Genomic DNA, 14,863 nt, shown 5'->3' on the forward strand with positions numbered 1-14,863 from the left:
TAACATCCTGTACCTAAATCTAGTCCTTAATCACTTCTGTTTACTTCTTAATTTCATCCCCTAGATAAGGGCTGTGGGGCTTCCCTGGTGGCTCAGATGATAAGGAATCTGCCTGCAATGCAGGAGACTGGATTTGATCCTTGGGTCGAGAAGATCCCCTGGAGAAGGGAATGGCAACCCATGCCAGTATTCTTGCCTGGAGAATCCCATAGACAGAGGAGCCTGGTGGGCTACAGTCCATGGGGTCTCAAAGAGTCAGACACAACTGAGTGACTAAGCACACACACGCATTTAAAGGCTATAATTCATCAATGCCTTTATTCTCAGGATCTAGCACAGGTGACAAGTTCCCTCATGACTCAGATGGGAAAGCGTCTGCTTGCAATGCAGGAGCCCCGGGTTCAATCCTTGGTTTGGGAAGATCCCCTGGAGAAGGAAACGACAACCCACTCCAGTACTCTTGCCTGGAAAATCCCATGGACGGGGGAGCCTGGAGGGCTGCAGTCCATGGGGTTGCAAAGAGTTGAACAGGACTGAGTGATTTAACTTTCACTTTCACTTTGTCAGCACAAGTGAGGTGAAAGTCGCTCAATCGGGTCTGACTCTTTGTGACCCCATGGACTATACAGTCCTTGAATTCTCCAGTCTAGAACACTGGAGTGGGTAACCTTTCCCTTCTCCAAGGGATCTTCTCACCCTAGGGATTGAACTCAGGTCTCCCACATGGCAGATGGATACTTTACCAGCTGAGCTATCGAGAAAGCCCATCTAATGCAAAGCCCACCTCAGATATTTGTTAAATGGGTTCAGTTCAGTTCAGTTCAGTCGCTCAGTCGTGTCCGACTGTTTGCGACCCCATGAACCACAGCACGCCAGGCCTCCCTGTCCATCCAACTCCCGGAGTTCACTCAAACTCATGTCCATTGAGTCGGTGATGCCATCCAGCCATCTCATTCTCTGTCGGCCCCGTCTCCTCTTACCCCCAAACCCTCCTAGCATCAGACTCTTTTCCAGTGAGTCAACTCGTCGCATGAGGTGGCCAAAGTATTGCAGTTTCAGCTTTTGCATAAGTCCTTCCAATGAACACCCAGGATTGATCTCCTTTAGAATGGACTGGTTGGATCTCCTTGCAGTCCAAGGGACTCTCAAGAGTCTTCTCCAACACCACAGTTCAAAAGCATCAATTCTTTGGCGATCAGCTTTCTTCGCAGTCCAACTCTCACATCCATACATGACCACGGGAAAAACCATGGCCTTGACTAGACGGACCTTGTAATGTCTCTGCTTTTTAATATGCTATCTAGGCTGGTCATAACTTTCCTTCCAAGGGGTAAGCGTCTTTTAATTTCATGGCTGCAATCAGCATCCGCAGTGAGTTTGGAGCCCAAAAAAATGGGTTACTCTTCAGTAAATGCATATTCTGGGAAACCAAATGGACATCGTCCAGACTCTCCTCACAATTTCCTTTATAATGTGCAAATAGATGGCTATGCTAATTTTTTTTTTTTTTAGCTCTACTCAAACATATTGAGAGAAACTGAAATTATTTTTGTTTTTAGCTAATAACAGCATTCAAAATTTTCTTTATGATAATACTGGGCATTTGTCAGAATTTGTTACTGTCAGAATTTGTTACTGTCAGAATCTGGTGAGTTGTTTAGAATGGAACTTTTTTTTTCCTCCCTGCTGTCAGAATTTTTAAAGACCTATTCTAACCAAATTTCTTGGAAACACATATTCTTATTCAAAATTGTAGATAAACTGCTTGAGCACAGAGTTGAAAATTTTTTGCCATTCTTATTTGCATGCACTATGTTTATTTTTTTTGGACTGTGAAGAAAGCTGATCGCCAAAGAATCAATGCTTTTGAACTGTGGTGTTGGAGAAGACTCTTGAGAGTCCCTTATACTGCAAGGAGATCTAACCAGTCCATTCTAAAGGAGATCAATCCTGGGTGTTCATTGGAAAGACTGATGCTAAAGCTGAAACTGCAATACTTTGGCCACCTCATTCGACGAGTTGACTCACTGGAAAAGACTCTGATGCTGGGAAAGGTTGGGGGCGGGAGGAAAAGGGGACGACAGAGAATGAGATGGCTGGATGGCATCACCGACTCTGTGGACATGAGTTTGAGTGAGCTCCGGGAGTTGGTGATGGACAGGGAGGCCTGGTGTGCTGTGATTCATGGGGTCGCGGAGAGTCAGACACGACTGAGCGACTGAACTGAACTGACTGATCTGATGTTTAGAATTCAAAACAAATTTACTGTGTTCTTAGCTGTTATTCATAATAACCCTAAATGGAAAGTATCTAAATGCCCATCAACAGGATGAATCATTTGTGGTTTATTCATTCACTGGACTTCTAGACAGCCATGAGAATGAATGATCTACAACCATATGCAAAATTATGGATGCCCCTCAAGCATAATGTTAAGTAAAAGCAGCTAGACACAGTGGAATACACAGTGTATTATTCTGTTGCATATAAATCTAAATATAAAAATAGACACAGCTAATCTATGCTGTTAGAAGTCAAGACATTGATCATCTTAGTGAGGTGTAGTTTGCAGAAGTTTTTGACTAGATGAGAGCATGAGGGAAAGATTCTAAGTAATATTCTGTTTTGTGATCTGGGTGATGGCTACACAGTGGCGTTCAGTATGGAAAAGGATTATGAAGCCATACAGCTTTAATTGTGTGTATATTAAATACAAATACAATTTTAGAAGTGAAAAAAATATTAGATGGATAAAAGGATGGTCACTGACTATAACCCAAAGTTACCTTTCATTATTGTAACTTCAGTTCAGTTCAGTTCAGTTCAGTCGCTCAGTCGTTGCGCCCCATGAATCACAGCACACCAGGCCTCCCTGTCCATCACCAACTCCCGGAGTTCACTCAAACTCATGTCCATTGAATTGGTGATGCCATCCAGCCATCTCATTCTCTGTCCTCCCCTCCTCCTCCTGCCCCCAATCCCTCCCAGCATCAGAGTCTTTTCCAGTGAGTCAACTCGTCATATGAGGTGGCCAAAGTATTGGAGTTTCAGCTTTAGCATCAGTCCTTCCAATGAACACCCAGGATTGATCTCCTTTAGAATGGACTGGTTGGATCTCCTTGCAGTCCAAGGGACTCTCAAGAGTTTTCTCCAACACTACAGTTCAAAAGCATCAATTCTTCGGTGATCAGCTTTCTTCATGGTCCAACTCTCACATCCATATATACTCATCTAAAATGAAATTGTAATGCTTTGGAAGTTAATACTAATACCCTGAAAGTTCAAAAATGTAGAACTTTAGAATAATAAAACATAAGTTTCAGAGCTCATAAATTCCATATCACAATAAAAATAGTTGTATCCAAAAGGTAGAATAATTGTAACATATAATTTTGAGTGTGAGCATTGAACTCAGGAATCATTGCTTTTGGATCTTTAGCCAAAGCCAGAATTGTGAAAGGTCTACAATATAGAATCCCATTTCTATTGATGTTTTGTTAGTGAAGAGAATAGATTTCAAGTCTTTCTGAGGCTGAAGCCCCTGATTTTTCTCCACAGCTCACTGACTGTTCATTGTAAATGCTCAGGGCTAGACAAATTTCTTACATGGTATACTTGGGTGTCACAGAGAGCCAGTGACAAGGAGCAAATCGAAATAAAGTTAGCCAAAACTGTTTAAACTCTAGAACTCAAAATAAGGTAGATTCCCAAGTTGAAAGACCCAGATAATTTACGTAACACCTTTTTAAAAAATATTGTACATTTTCATATGGACTAGCAATGTACTAGAAACACTGATTGTAAAGGGAAATAATATTTTTTTTTGAAAAGGAAAACTTAGAACTATTTCTGACGTACTTTCTTAGCATTCTCAAATTTAGGGAATTGTAAGTAGTACAGAAAAGAGTCTTTTTGAAAAAATCAAAATACTGGTCTAAATTTTTGTCTTCCATTTTCAGGTTTGACCTGCCACCAGTTATTTTGTTTTCCATGGATGGATTTAGAGCTGAATATTTACAGACATGGAGTACTCTAATACCTAACATCAATAAGCTGAGTAAGCCTCCCCCAATCAGATGTGTATGAATGACAGATTAACTAGTTAAATAGTGTAGCTTTCTTTTTGACCTTTAATGTTAGTGATTTGTCTCAGCCCAGGTCCTCTCAAGAGTTATGATGACTTTGCTATTGATATCTATTTTGTACTTGTTGGCTCCTCCTCCTTTTTTTGCAGCATGCTCATCTTTTTGTTTAGTTTGATTTGTTTTGTAATTGAATATTACTTCTGCTCTATGAAATTCTGTTCCTAGATAATGTCTCAAAAATGGTGCTTGTCATATCTAGGTTCTGGGTTTTAGCAAGGTGTAAATGACCAGTAAGAATAGTAACCTGAGGAGCCCAGACAGATCAGCATATACCAAGGCTCCCTTAGGTGAATGGGCTCAGTGGTAAAGAATCTGCCTGCCAGTGCAAGAGATGCGAGCTTGAACCCTGGTTTGGGAAGATCTCCTGGAGAAGGCAATGGCATTCCACTCCAGTATTCTTGCTTGGGAAATCCTATGGGCAGAGGAACCTGGTAGACTACAGTCATGGGGTCACAAAGAGTTGGACACAGCTTAGCAACTAAACAACATCCATAGGTGAAAAGTGCATTATCTCTGTCCAGCTCTGGAATCAAGATGCCTGGAACCTGGCTCCACCTCTTACTAGCAAGTTTACTTCCCCTGTTGGTGCCCCAGTCTCCACATCTGTAAAATGTTAACTTCCCACCTAATGGAAATACCACTGTTCTTGCCTGGAGAATCCCAGGGACGGGGGAGCCTGGTGCGTCTGTGGGGTCGCACAGAGTCGGACACAACTGAAGCGACTTAGCAGCAGCATATACATAGTGTACCTTGGATGATTTTAAGTTATTACTATAATTGTCATTTTTATTGTCATCTTTATCATGATGTACTTCTATTTTAGGGCACAATTTTATCAAGTTAATAATAGGAATGGAGTAATAACCTATATATGGGAAAAAACCTGAAATAAAATAGATACACATGCAACTGAATCACTTTGCTGTACACTTGAAACTAACACAACATTGTAAATAAACTATACTCCATTAGAAAATAAAAATTAAAAAAAAACAAACAGAGGAATAGAGTAGCCAAGGACATAAAGCTAAGAAATATCAGAGGGTTGGCTCCAGGGTCCTGCAATTCCTCTTACTTCCTCCTTTCGTTAGGCCCTTTTTTACCTTCATGGTCCTCAAATTTTATGACAGTTTTATTTTCCTCCAAATTATTTTTTAAAAAATCTGTTTGACTCTAAGCTGATCACCTTTTCTGGACCTTAGATTCATCATTTGTAAAATGAGAGGATTCAGTTCAGTTGCTCTGTCATGTCCAACTCTTTTCGACCCCATGGACTGCAGCACGCCACGCCTCCCTGTCCATCACCAACTCCTGGACCAGTATGAAAATGAGAGGATTAGACCTAATTATTTCTACTGCTAATTCCAGCACTAACATTCCTTGACTGTAGAAAGATAAACTACTTCCCCCTGCAACACAAAGGGCTTTGTCTCTTCAGCCTCCCCCTCGCTCTTTGAGGTAGATCTTAAGCTAACGGATTAAGAGGTTGAGTGTCTGACAGAACTGGCTCCAAATTCAGGATTTGTCACTTGCAGCTGAGTCACTGTGTCCTGGAAAGTAATTAACAACACTCAGTTACTATTTCCTTATCTGCATCTCCTTTAGGAGTCTAAATATCAAAACCTGGGTCCCAAAGGGAATTTAATTAACCAGGCTGAACCGAACCCTTTTAGAAGTGGAATTATTTGATTTGTTCATCCCACAGAAAGTTGGAAAGGACACCAGTGAAATATTGGGCCATTAAGAGTCTTCCCTTTTGAAGATTTAAACTATTTTTTAATAGTTTAATATTTATGTGTGAAGACATCACCAAGGCAAGATGGGCTCTTCATTTCTAGGAGGCCCAATTAAGAATAGATGTGGTAAAAGAGTTAGGATTAGGACCTCCAGAGAATGGTAGGCTTGAGATGAGGTATGTGACAGAAGGCATCACTTTAAGGAAGTCTAGGACTTCATCTCCAGTGTCCCATCAAACTGCCTGGAGACTGAGCATGGTCTAATAATCAGTGACTACCAAAGGGTCATGGACTCTAGTAAGAACATTTTCTTGTCTCAATGTGGATGAGAACAGAGAAAAGAAGGTCCGGGATCAGCAAACTGTCAAGTGAGATAGAAGTAATTTGTCTTGAACTGGAAGTCAGATTTCTTGTAAAGTTAGATGTGAAACTGGGGTTATGAGAAGACTAGTAGTAACCATCCTTGTATCCCAGGGATAAATCTCACTTGACTTTGGTGTATGATCCTTATAATGTGCGGTTGAATTTGTCTTACTATTTTGTTGAATTATTTTTGTCTAAATTCATGAAGATATTGTCCTGTAATTTTCTTTTTCTTTAGTATCCTTATCTGGCTTTGGGACCAGGGTAATGTTAATCTCATAAAATGAATCTCGGTATATTCTCTCCTCTTCGTTTTTTTGTTTTTTGGCAAAATTTGAGAACTGGCATTAATCCTTCTTTAAAGGGCTTCCCTGATAGCTCATCTGGTAAAGAATCTGCCTGCAATGCAGGAGACCCCTGTTCGATACCTGTGTCAGGAACATTCCCCCAAAGAAAGGATAGGCTACCCACTCTTGTATTCTTGGGCTTCCCTGGTGGCTCAGTTGGTAAATCCACCTGCAGTGTGGGAGACCTGAGTTTGATCCCTGGGTTGGGAAGATCCCCTGGAAAGGCTACCCTCTCCAGTATTTTGGCCTGGAGAATTCCATGGATTGTATAGCCCCGGGGGTGGCAAAGAGTTGGACACGACTGAGCAAATTTCACTTTCACTTTTCATTTTCCTTCTTTAAATGTTGGCATTAATCCATCTTTAAAGGGCTTTCCTGATAGCTTAGTTGGTAAAGAATCTGCCTGAAATTCAGGAGGCCCCAGTTGGATTCCTGGGTCAGGAAGATCTCCTGGAGAAAGGATAGGCTTCTTTAAATATTAGGTAAAATTAACCTGTGAAGCCATCTTGGGCTTTTCTGTTAGGAAGTTTTCCATTACTTGTTATTGGTTGGTTCAGATTTTCTATTTCTTCATAATTCAGACTAGGGAAGCATTTGAAGTGTTAGTCACTCAGTTATATCCAACTCTTTGTGACCCCATCAGCTGTGTAGCCCACCAGGCTCCTCTGTCCATGGACTTTTCCAGGCAAGCATACTGGGCTTCCCTGGTGGCTCAGCAGTTAAAGCGTCTGCCTCCAATGCGGGAGACCCGGGTTCGATTCCTGGGTCGGGAAGATCCCCTGGAGAAGGAAACGGTAACCCACTCCAGTATTCTTGCCTGGGGAATCCCATGGACGGAGAAGCATGGTAGGCTACAGTCCACGGGGTCGCATAGAGTCGGACACGACTGAGCGACGGAACAGAACGGACGGATACTGGAATGGGTTACCGTTTCCTTCTCCAGGGGATCTTCCCAACCCAGGGATTGAACCCAGCGCTCCCACATTGTGGGAAGACTTCACATTTGTTCATAATAGTCTCTATAATCCTTTTTATTTCTGTGGTATTGGTTTCTGATTTTACTGATTTGAGTCTTCTCTCTCTCTCTCTCTTTTTTTAATGTAACTAAAGTTTTGTCAATTTTATCTTTTCAAAAAACCTACTTTGATTTTGTCAATTTTTTTAAAATTGTTTTTCTCTTCTCTGTTTCACTTATTTCTGCTATAATCTTTATTGTTTTTTTCTTTTTCTCTGACTTTGGAGTTTGCTTGTTCTTTTTCTAGTTCCTTAAGGTATAAAATTAGGTGGTTTGTTTGACATTTCTTTTTTTTAATGTGGCTGTTTACTGCTATGAACTCCTTTTCTTGAAGTGCTTTTGCTGCATCTGTACATTCTTCAGCTATTTTATCTACTTATCCATCCAGTCTTCTATCCCTTCTTATAGTTTATAGTTACTATGGGTATATATTTATTCCACATATATTTTCAATTTTTTGGTTGTACTTTCTTTTTTAAAAAGATGTTTTTTGAAGAACAAAATATGCAAATAATAAACTTTAAAAAATGATATTGCAAGTTACAACAGATTCTTTCCTGATCTTCCTAGTTTTTCTCTACGGGAGCAACTATTCTTATTAATTTATTGTGCGTCCTTCCAAAATTATTCTGTTCAGTCAAAATTTAGATGATTAAGATCAGGAAGAAATGATGGTAGATCTTGCATATGATGATCTGTTCTCTAATAGCTCTTGTTCAAAGGCAGGTAATCAAAAATGGTAGCATGAATCTGTAGATAGTCCACAGATATGTCCTGTTTAAGACTAGGAAGGTGTCATGTTTTTACATCACTGGTTAGTAACTTAGTTTGTTTTTTATTTTATGCTCTGTGTCTTTTGACACATTTAAGAATTTGAACACATTATGCATGCTTCAGGGAAGTAAAAACAGAAAGCTTATTTCTCTCTCTATTGTATGATTATCTTCTCCACTTAAGTTCTTCTAATTATGTCAGTAGATTAGATCTCATTTTATTTTTCTTATCATATGATTTCATAACGATATTAAATATATCTTTGCCTATTTGAGGACAAGGTTTATTTGTTGGTGGTATTGACTAAAAAAGAAAAAAGGTTATTTTAATTTTTGATTATACATTATGACCTAGAGCAAGCTTCAGGTTTAAGTACATCAGAACCACTTGGGGCACTTGCTAGAAATGTAGTTGTTTTTTTTTTTTTTTTTTGAGCTCCTTTCCCTCCACCTTTCAACCCTCACCATCCCCACCAGAGTCCTATTTAGTAGACTTGATATTGGATCCAAGAAGATTCTGAAGGAGGAAATTCCTGGATCATATTGGAAATACTGGTTTCCTGGCTGGGAAGGAGACCAACTCCAAGCCTATTTGAGAAAAATTTCATTTGCAGATGTAAAGTTTGTTGCTTTCTGGACAACAATCATTTGCACCTTTTGTTTTAACCTAAATAGAATCTCTAGTGGTGACGTTCTCTTTTAGAATTAGAGGTAGTAGGATTTTGGTATAGAAAATATCTCATACTTCACTCTTGCAGAGGAAATAGCAATGTGGCTGAGTGGTTCTGACCTTTTTGAGCAGGGTTATTGCACAGATGAAAACAACAAAATGACTGAAAGCAAAATTAATGCCATGTTTTGTGGAAAACAGCACAGGAAACTTTGCTGATCAAATGGAAACTGTACTGAAAATAATATGGTGGAAAGTCAATTTTGTAAACATTACTACGGGGCATGGGCTTGTGCATTCAAACAAGTCAAATTCTTTTTCAGTTATCTAGATAGTTGTGTTGGCTTTTGTTATATTGGGAAGCAAATATTATATAGAAAGTTTTACTTTAATGAGCCAGGTCAGAAAGAGAGGAAAAGCAAAAGCAAATACAGCTGGCACTGTGCTAAAAGTTTAGGGTTTTAAGCTCAGGTGTCAGCAATCTGTGCCTGTGGGCCAAACCAGGCCCACTCTGCCTATTTCCATATGGTCTGCTAATGCTGAGAATTGTTTTCATTCTTAAATGGTTGGGGAAAAAAGAATACCTTGTGCCATGCAAAAGAAATTACATGAAATTTCTTTGTCTTGATGTCTACAGATAAAGTTTTGTTAGAGCCATGCCATTTGCTCAAAGCCTATTTATTTATCATCTGGCTCTTCACAGAAAAAGTTTCCTGATCCTTGACTTAGCACACTCCTCTCCTGAAAACTGTCATTCCTTGAAACAGAGGAATTTTAAGCATCAGAATTTTAACCTCTTTCTATCTGCAATTCACCCCCTAGTTAGTTTTCTATTTCTCTGGGAAACGTTCATGTTCATATTTTTAGTTATTCAAACAACTTCTGAGGAGGAAACAGTGTTTTAATTTCTCATTATCCTTTGTTGCAGAAACATGTGGAGTTCATTCACAATACCTGAGACCTGCCTATCCAACCAAAACCTTCCCAAATCATTATACCATTGTCACGGTAAGTGCTTTGCCCAGTGGCAAGACTGACAGACCCCCGATGGTCAACTGACCACACCAGACATGCTGAGGCAAGAGCTGGCCAAGCCACAGTTTCAGGATCATGTGTGGTAGCGATCATAGCTGAATTCAGGCTGGGAAGGGATGTCTGAGTATGAGGTCAATCCAGGGTCTTGAGATGTTATCTATGAATGAGTGTCCCAGTGTTCAGCTCATTTATCTCTGTGACAGGCCAGGATAGCCTCTGAGACATGGGAAATACCCTCTACTTTGATCTTTTGATTAACTCCCATTTATCTGAAGGTCTCTGGGAATGGTAGGCTATGTATGAAGACAACCGCTTTGATGTGGTGAATCTCTTTCTTATCTAGTTTTAAAAATTATATTTAATTTGGTGAAGTTTCCTGTTTCATAGTTGAATTCAAACTGGCTATATCTCTTTAAATAAAGCAAATAAAACAATGAATTCTCCTCAGTATACGAGAAGATGTACATGAAGTGATCAAAATGAACTAAAAGGAAGATTAAGTTTTTTAATATTTATAGATTCAGGGCACATCTTAAGGAGTCCTCTGCCTCAACCTTTCTTGCCAAAGAATATTATATTTTTACTACTTTGCATTTAGTCTTTTATTACTGTGTGTTAGTTGCTCAATCGTGTCTGACTCTTTGCAACCCCATGGACTGTCAACCCCCTAGCTCCTCTGTCCATGGGATTTCCCAAGCAAGAACACTGGAGTGGGTTGCTATTCCCTTCTCCAGAGGAGTTTCTTGACCCAGGGATCAAACCCAGGTCTCACGACTGAGCAACTGAGTACACGCACCCATGTGCATACACACACATATATAAGTCTACATACATAATATGTAATACATATATATGTATGTGCTCATACGTATATATGTATGTTGTTGTTGTTCAGTCGCTAAGTCATGTCCAACTCTTTTGCAACACCATGGACTGCAGCCTGCCAGGCTCCTCTGTCCATGGAATTTTCCAGGCAAGAATACTAGAGTGGGTTGCCATTTCCTACTCCAGGGGATCTTCCTCACTCAGGATTGAACCCACATCTCTTATATCTTTTGCACTGGCAGGTTGATTTTTTTTTTTACCACTAGCACCACCATATGTCTGTATAAATAAGAGATTATGCATAAGTGCTATTAATATTCGATATATGTACATGTATCCATATTCATATATATAGTAATGTTCTGAAATAATGACCCTAAAAGTCTATCTGAATGTAGTTATGATTGCCTACGGTATCATAGACATTCAGTGAAAATGTGTGGAATGATTGAATGAGTCTTTGTGACCGCACTGAATGAATGACCGGATTGATGGAAGAATGACAGGGAGAAGCACAGAGACTTGACAGGTTTCCTTCTAGAGTGCTGACAACACATTTTAACCCATTGGCCAATGTCTGATACTTAATAGCTTCTTTGTAATAAATATCTTGCTCTTATTGCCAATAAAGTGAAGTGAAGTGAAGTCGCTCAGTCGTGTCCGACTCTTTGCGACCCCATGGACTGTAGCCCACCAGGCTCCTCCATCCATGGGATTCTCCAGGAAAGAATATTGGAGTGGGTTGCCATTTCCTTCTCCACCAGTGTCTAATCATTACTGTAATGTAGAATCTATAATTAGCAGTTAGGAGAAGGCAATGGCAAGCCACTCCAGTACTATTGCCTAGAAAATCCCATGGATGGAGGAGCCTGGTTGGCTGTAGTCCGTGGGGTCGCTAAGGGTCGGACACGACTGAGCGACTTCACTTTCACTTTCTTTCACTTTCAATAACATAAGAGTTACATTAAAACCATCAACACAAATCATCTTCCTAACATCATTCATTTACAGCTATGGACTATGGTGGAAGTGGTATATATATAATAATAATATATGTTATTTGGTATTTGGGTTCAGATCTAGGGGTTTTATATTGAAAGGTATGTGACTTCTTTTCAAATAAGAATTATAGGTCTTATGCTATTTCAATTTAAATGCATGTTTTGTTAAATGTATTATTTTATCTTAAATCTTTTTTTCTGAAATTATCATTTTAGGGGTTATATCCAGAATCACATGGTATCATTGACAATAATATGTATGATGTGAACCTCAACAAGAATTTTTCACTTTCTTCAAAGGAGAAAGATAATCCAGCTTGGTGGCAGGGGCAACCAGTATGTGTCATTCTCCATTTCCCCACATGACAATGGGTCACTCTTCTCTCTCCAATCTGAGTTTTATGTTGTCTTTTCAATTTCTCAGAGCTAGGGGTGGGAAGGTGTTTCAGCACTATTTATAATTATGATCTGAATCTTTTCAATGTATATAATTGTTCACCTAAGTTGCCTTGAGACTTGGATGTTGAATTATAAATATATCAACCTGGAAGTTATTCAGAAAGATTATCTGTTAACTTTTTAACTCATTCTATTTTATAAATCTTTAAAAGGGAGAGAAGACCTGTACAATTTTACCAATTTGAAAAATGATCTTTCTTATTGCCTTCCTAAGTTTTTTTGATTTTTGAAGTGGATACCTAGATAATAACTTTTTAAAACTGCTGCAAGGACAAATTCAAAATAATTTAACACCTTTTAATAATTAAATACATTTTGCAATGGTTTAATATTGTTCAGTTTCTCATAAATAGCACCATTTCTACTCAAACTGATTATTTTCTTGACCTCCACTTATTTGAAACTTTCTCTTCTTATAGATCTGGCTGACAGCAATGTATCAAGGTTTAAAAGCTGGTACTTACTTTTGGCCAGGATCAGATGTGGCTGTAAATGGCACCTTTCCTTCCATATATAAGATTTACAACGGGTAGGAAAACACCTGCAAATGTAATCCAATCGAGGCAGGAATGATTTGAATTTTTTGTTTGTTTGTTTGGTCTTAATCACAATGGTTATTTTATTTTTCCAGTTATTTGGGCCAAAAATCTTGACGTCAATGTTGAGTCCTCCCTCTTACATCCCTATCCAGTTTGTCAGTAAATACTTGTGCCTCTGATTCAAGATATATGCAGTCTGAGAATTTTTGATTACTTCCACACTAACACTGGTTTGCGCTATCATCCTCTTTTGCCTGTATTACCTCAGTTTCCTTTTGACATATCTCCCTCTTTCTATGTCTGTTTCCTGTAATCTATTCTCAATTCATCACCACAATAATTATTTTGAAAAAACAAGTCTGATTACGACACTGTTTTGCACCCCTCACTATCAAGGCTCTCAGTTTCGTATAGAATAAAGCCAGCAAACCCTGGTTGATATGAGCTCTGCTATGCCCCTGCCTCTTAGACTTCTTTCCTACTATTTTCCTGGATTCTGTCACCTTTCTCAAGCCATACTGACCTTTTTGGTGACCCCAGTATACCAGGACACCAAGCTTGCTTCCACTGCAGGGCCTCTGTGAAGGCTGTTCCTCTGCCCGATATAATCTGACTCCATTTGTCTGCATAGCCCGCTCCCTCAACTCCTTGCTCACAAATTATCTTAGCCTGATCACACTAAGATTTCAAATTCAAGTCCTCCCACTTGAGTTTCTTGAGTGCCCCTTATTCTGGTTCTCATCTTCCTTTTTTTCCCCATAGCATTTATCACCTTTTAATACACTATGTAATTTATTTATGGGCATCACTGACTCAATGGACATGAGTTTGAGCAAACTTAGGGAGATGGTGAGGGACAGGGAAGCCTGGTGTGCTGCAGTTCATGGGGTCACAGAGAGTCTGACACAACTTAGCGACTGAATGGCGACAGAGGGCCTATTTATTGTGTCTTCCTCGACTAGAATGTGACCTCTAGGAAGGAAGGCATCTTTGGTTTTCTCACTGACAGGCTGACAATAGATAGTACACATAACCGCACAAATGAATGAAGTGAACAAAAATAAGCAAATTGAATGGATGAATAGTAACTGATGTAAAACAATTTTATTTTAATTGGAGTAACAGTGAAGGAGAGATGAATGAGAAGGAAAGAAAGCACTACACAATTTATATCAAGGCACAAGTATCTCTGTATAGGTTTTGAAAACAGGAATCTCTTTTAGTAATACTGAATCCCTTTCAGTGTTCTTATAGTATATGAACACAAAAGAAACATCTGAAAATATCAATCTGCCTTCTTGAGTAGGAATATAATGAAGTTCTCCTTGATTTGATGAATTTTTTAAAGTTGTTTTTACTTTTCATTTCAGAAGTGTCACATATGAAGAGAGGATCTTTACATTGTTAAAGTGGCTGGACCTACCCAAAGCTGAAAGGTAATACTTAGTGTCAGGGAAGTGCTGGCTCAGTAGGATATCAGTGGGAATAAAGTGAAAGTATTTCTTTACCTCAAATGACTATTTTTGGGGAAAAAAAAACCAAAACAAAACTTGTCATTTCCTTTTTATGGGCATTTTTCAAGAATTATTCCTAAAACTAGGCATTTAAAGAAAGAACTTGTGTGGCAGAACAAAGGGTCAGTAAAAGTCATAAACCAGGAAACACAAAGGGCTGAAGCACATCAAGAGAGGCCTTGACAGCAAGAACAAGACAGATTTTTCAGAAGTGAGTCAGACCAGTGCTTACATCCTGGAAGGTGTTGTTTAATTCCTGTTGGACCACTGTTCCTGCCAAGGCCAAGTGGGACCACTGGGCCTGGGTGAAGAGGAGGTGAAAGTGAACGTCGCTCAGTCGTGCCCAACTCTCTGTGACCCCATGGACTGTACAGTCCATGGGATTCTCCAGGCCAGGATCCTGGACTGGGCAGCCTTTGCCTTCTCCAGGAAGACAAGGAA

General features: G+C 39.4%; 1 protein-coding gene across 1 annotated transcript in view; it reads left to right on the top strand.

Moving 5' to 3' along the window:
- ENPP3 (ectonucleotide pyrophosphatase/phosphodiesterase 3) overlaps nucleotides 1-14,863 on the top strand; it is an 88,044-nt gene that overhangs the window by 25,980 nt on the left and 47,201 nt on the right. Inside the window, exons 6-10 of the mRNA XM_055433134.2 lie at nucleotides 3,960-4,057; nucleotides 9,978-10,057; nucleotides 12,127-12,246; nucleotides 12,789-12,898; nucleotides 14,279-14,344. Coding sequence (XP_055289109.2) covers nucleotides 3,960-4,057; nucleotides 9,978-10,057; nucleotides 12,127-12,246; nucleotides 12,789-12,898; nucleotides 14,279-14,344 — 474 coding nt within the window. The remainder of the gene's footprint in view (nucleotides 1-3,959; nucleotides 4,058-9,977; nucleotides 10,058-12,126; nucleotides 12,247-12,788; nucleotides 12,899-14,278; nucleotides 14,345-14,863) is intronic.

This window comes from Moschus berezovskii, chromosome 10, assembly GCF_049115385.1.
Source record: "Moschus berezovskii isolate FMDL1 chromosome 10, NW_MosBer_1.0, whole genome shotgun sequence".
Lineage (NCBI taxonomy): Eukaryota > Metazoa > Chordata > Mammalia > Artiodactyla > Moschidae > Moschus > Moschus berezovskii.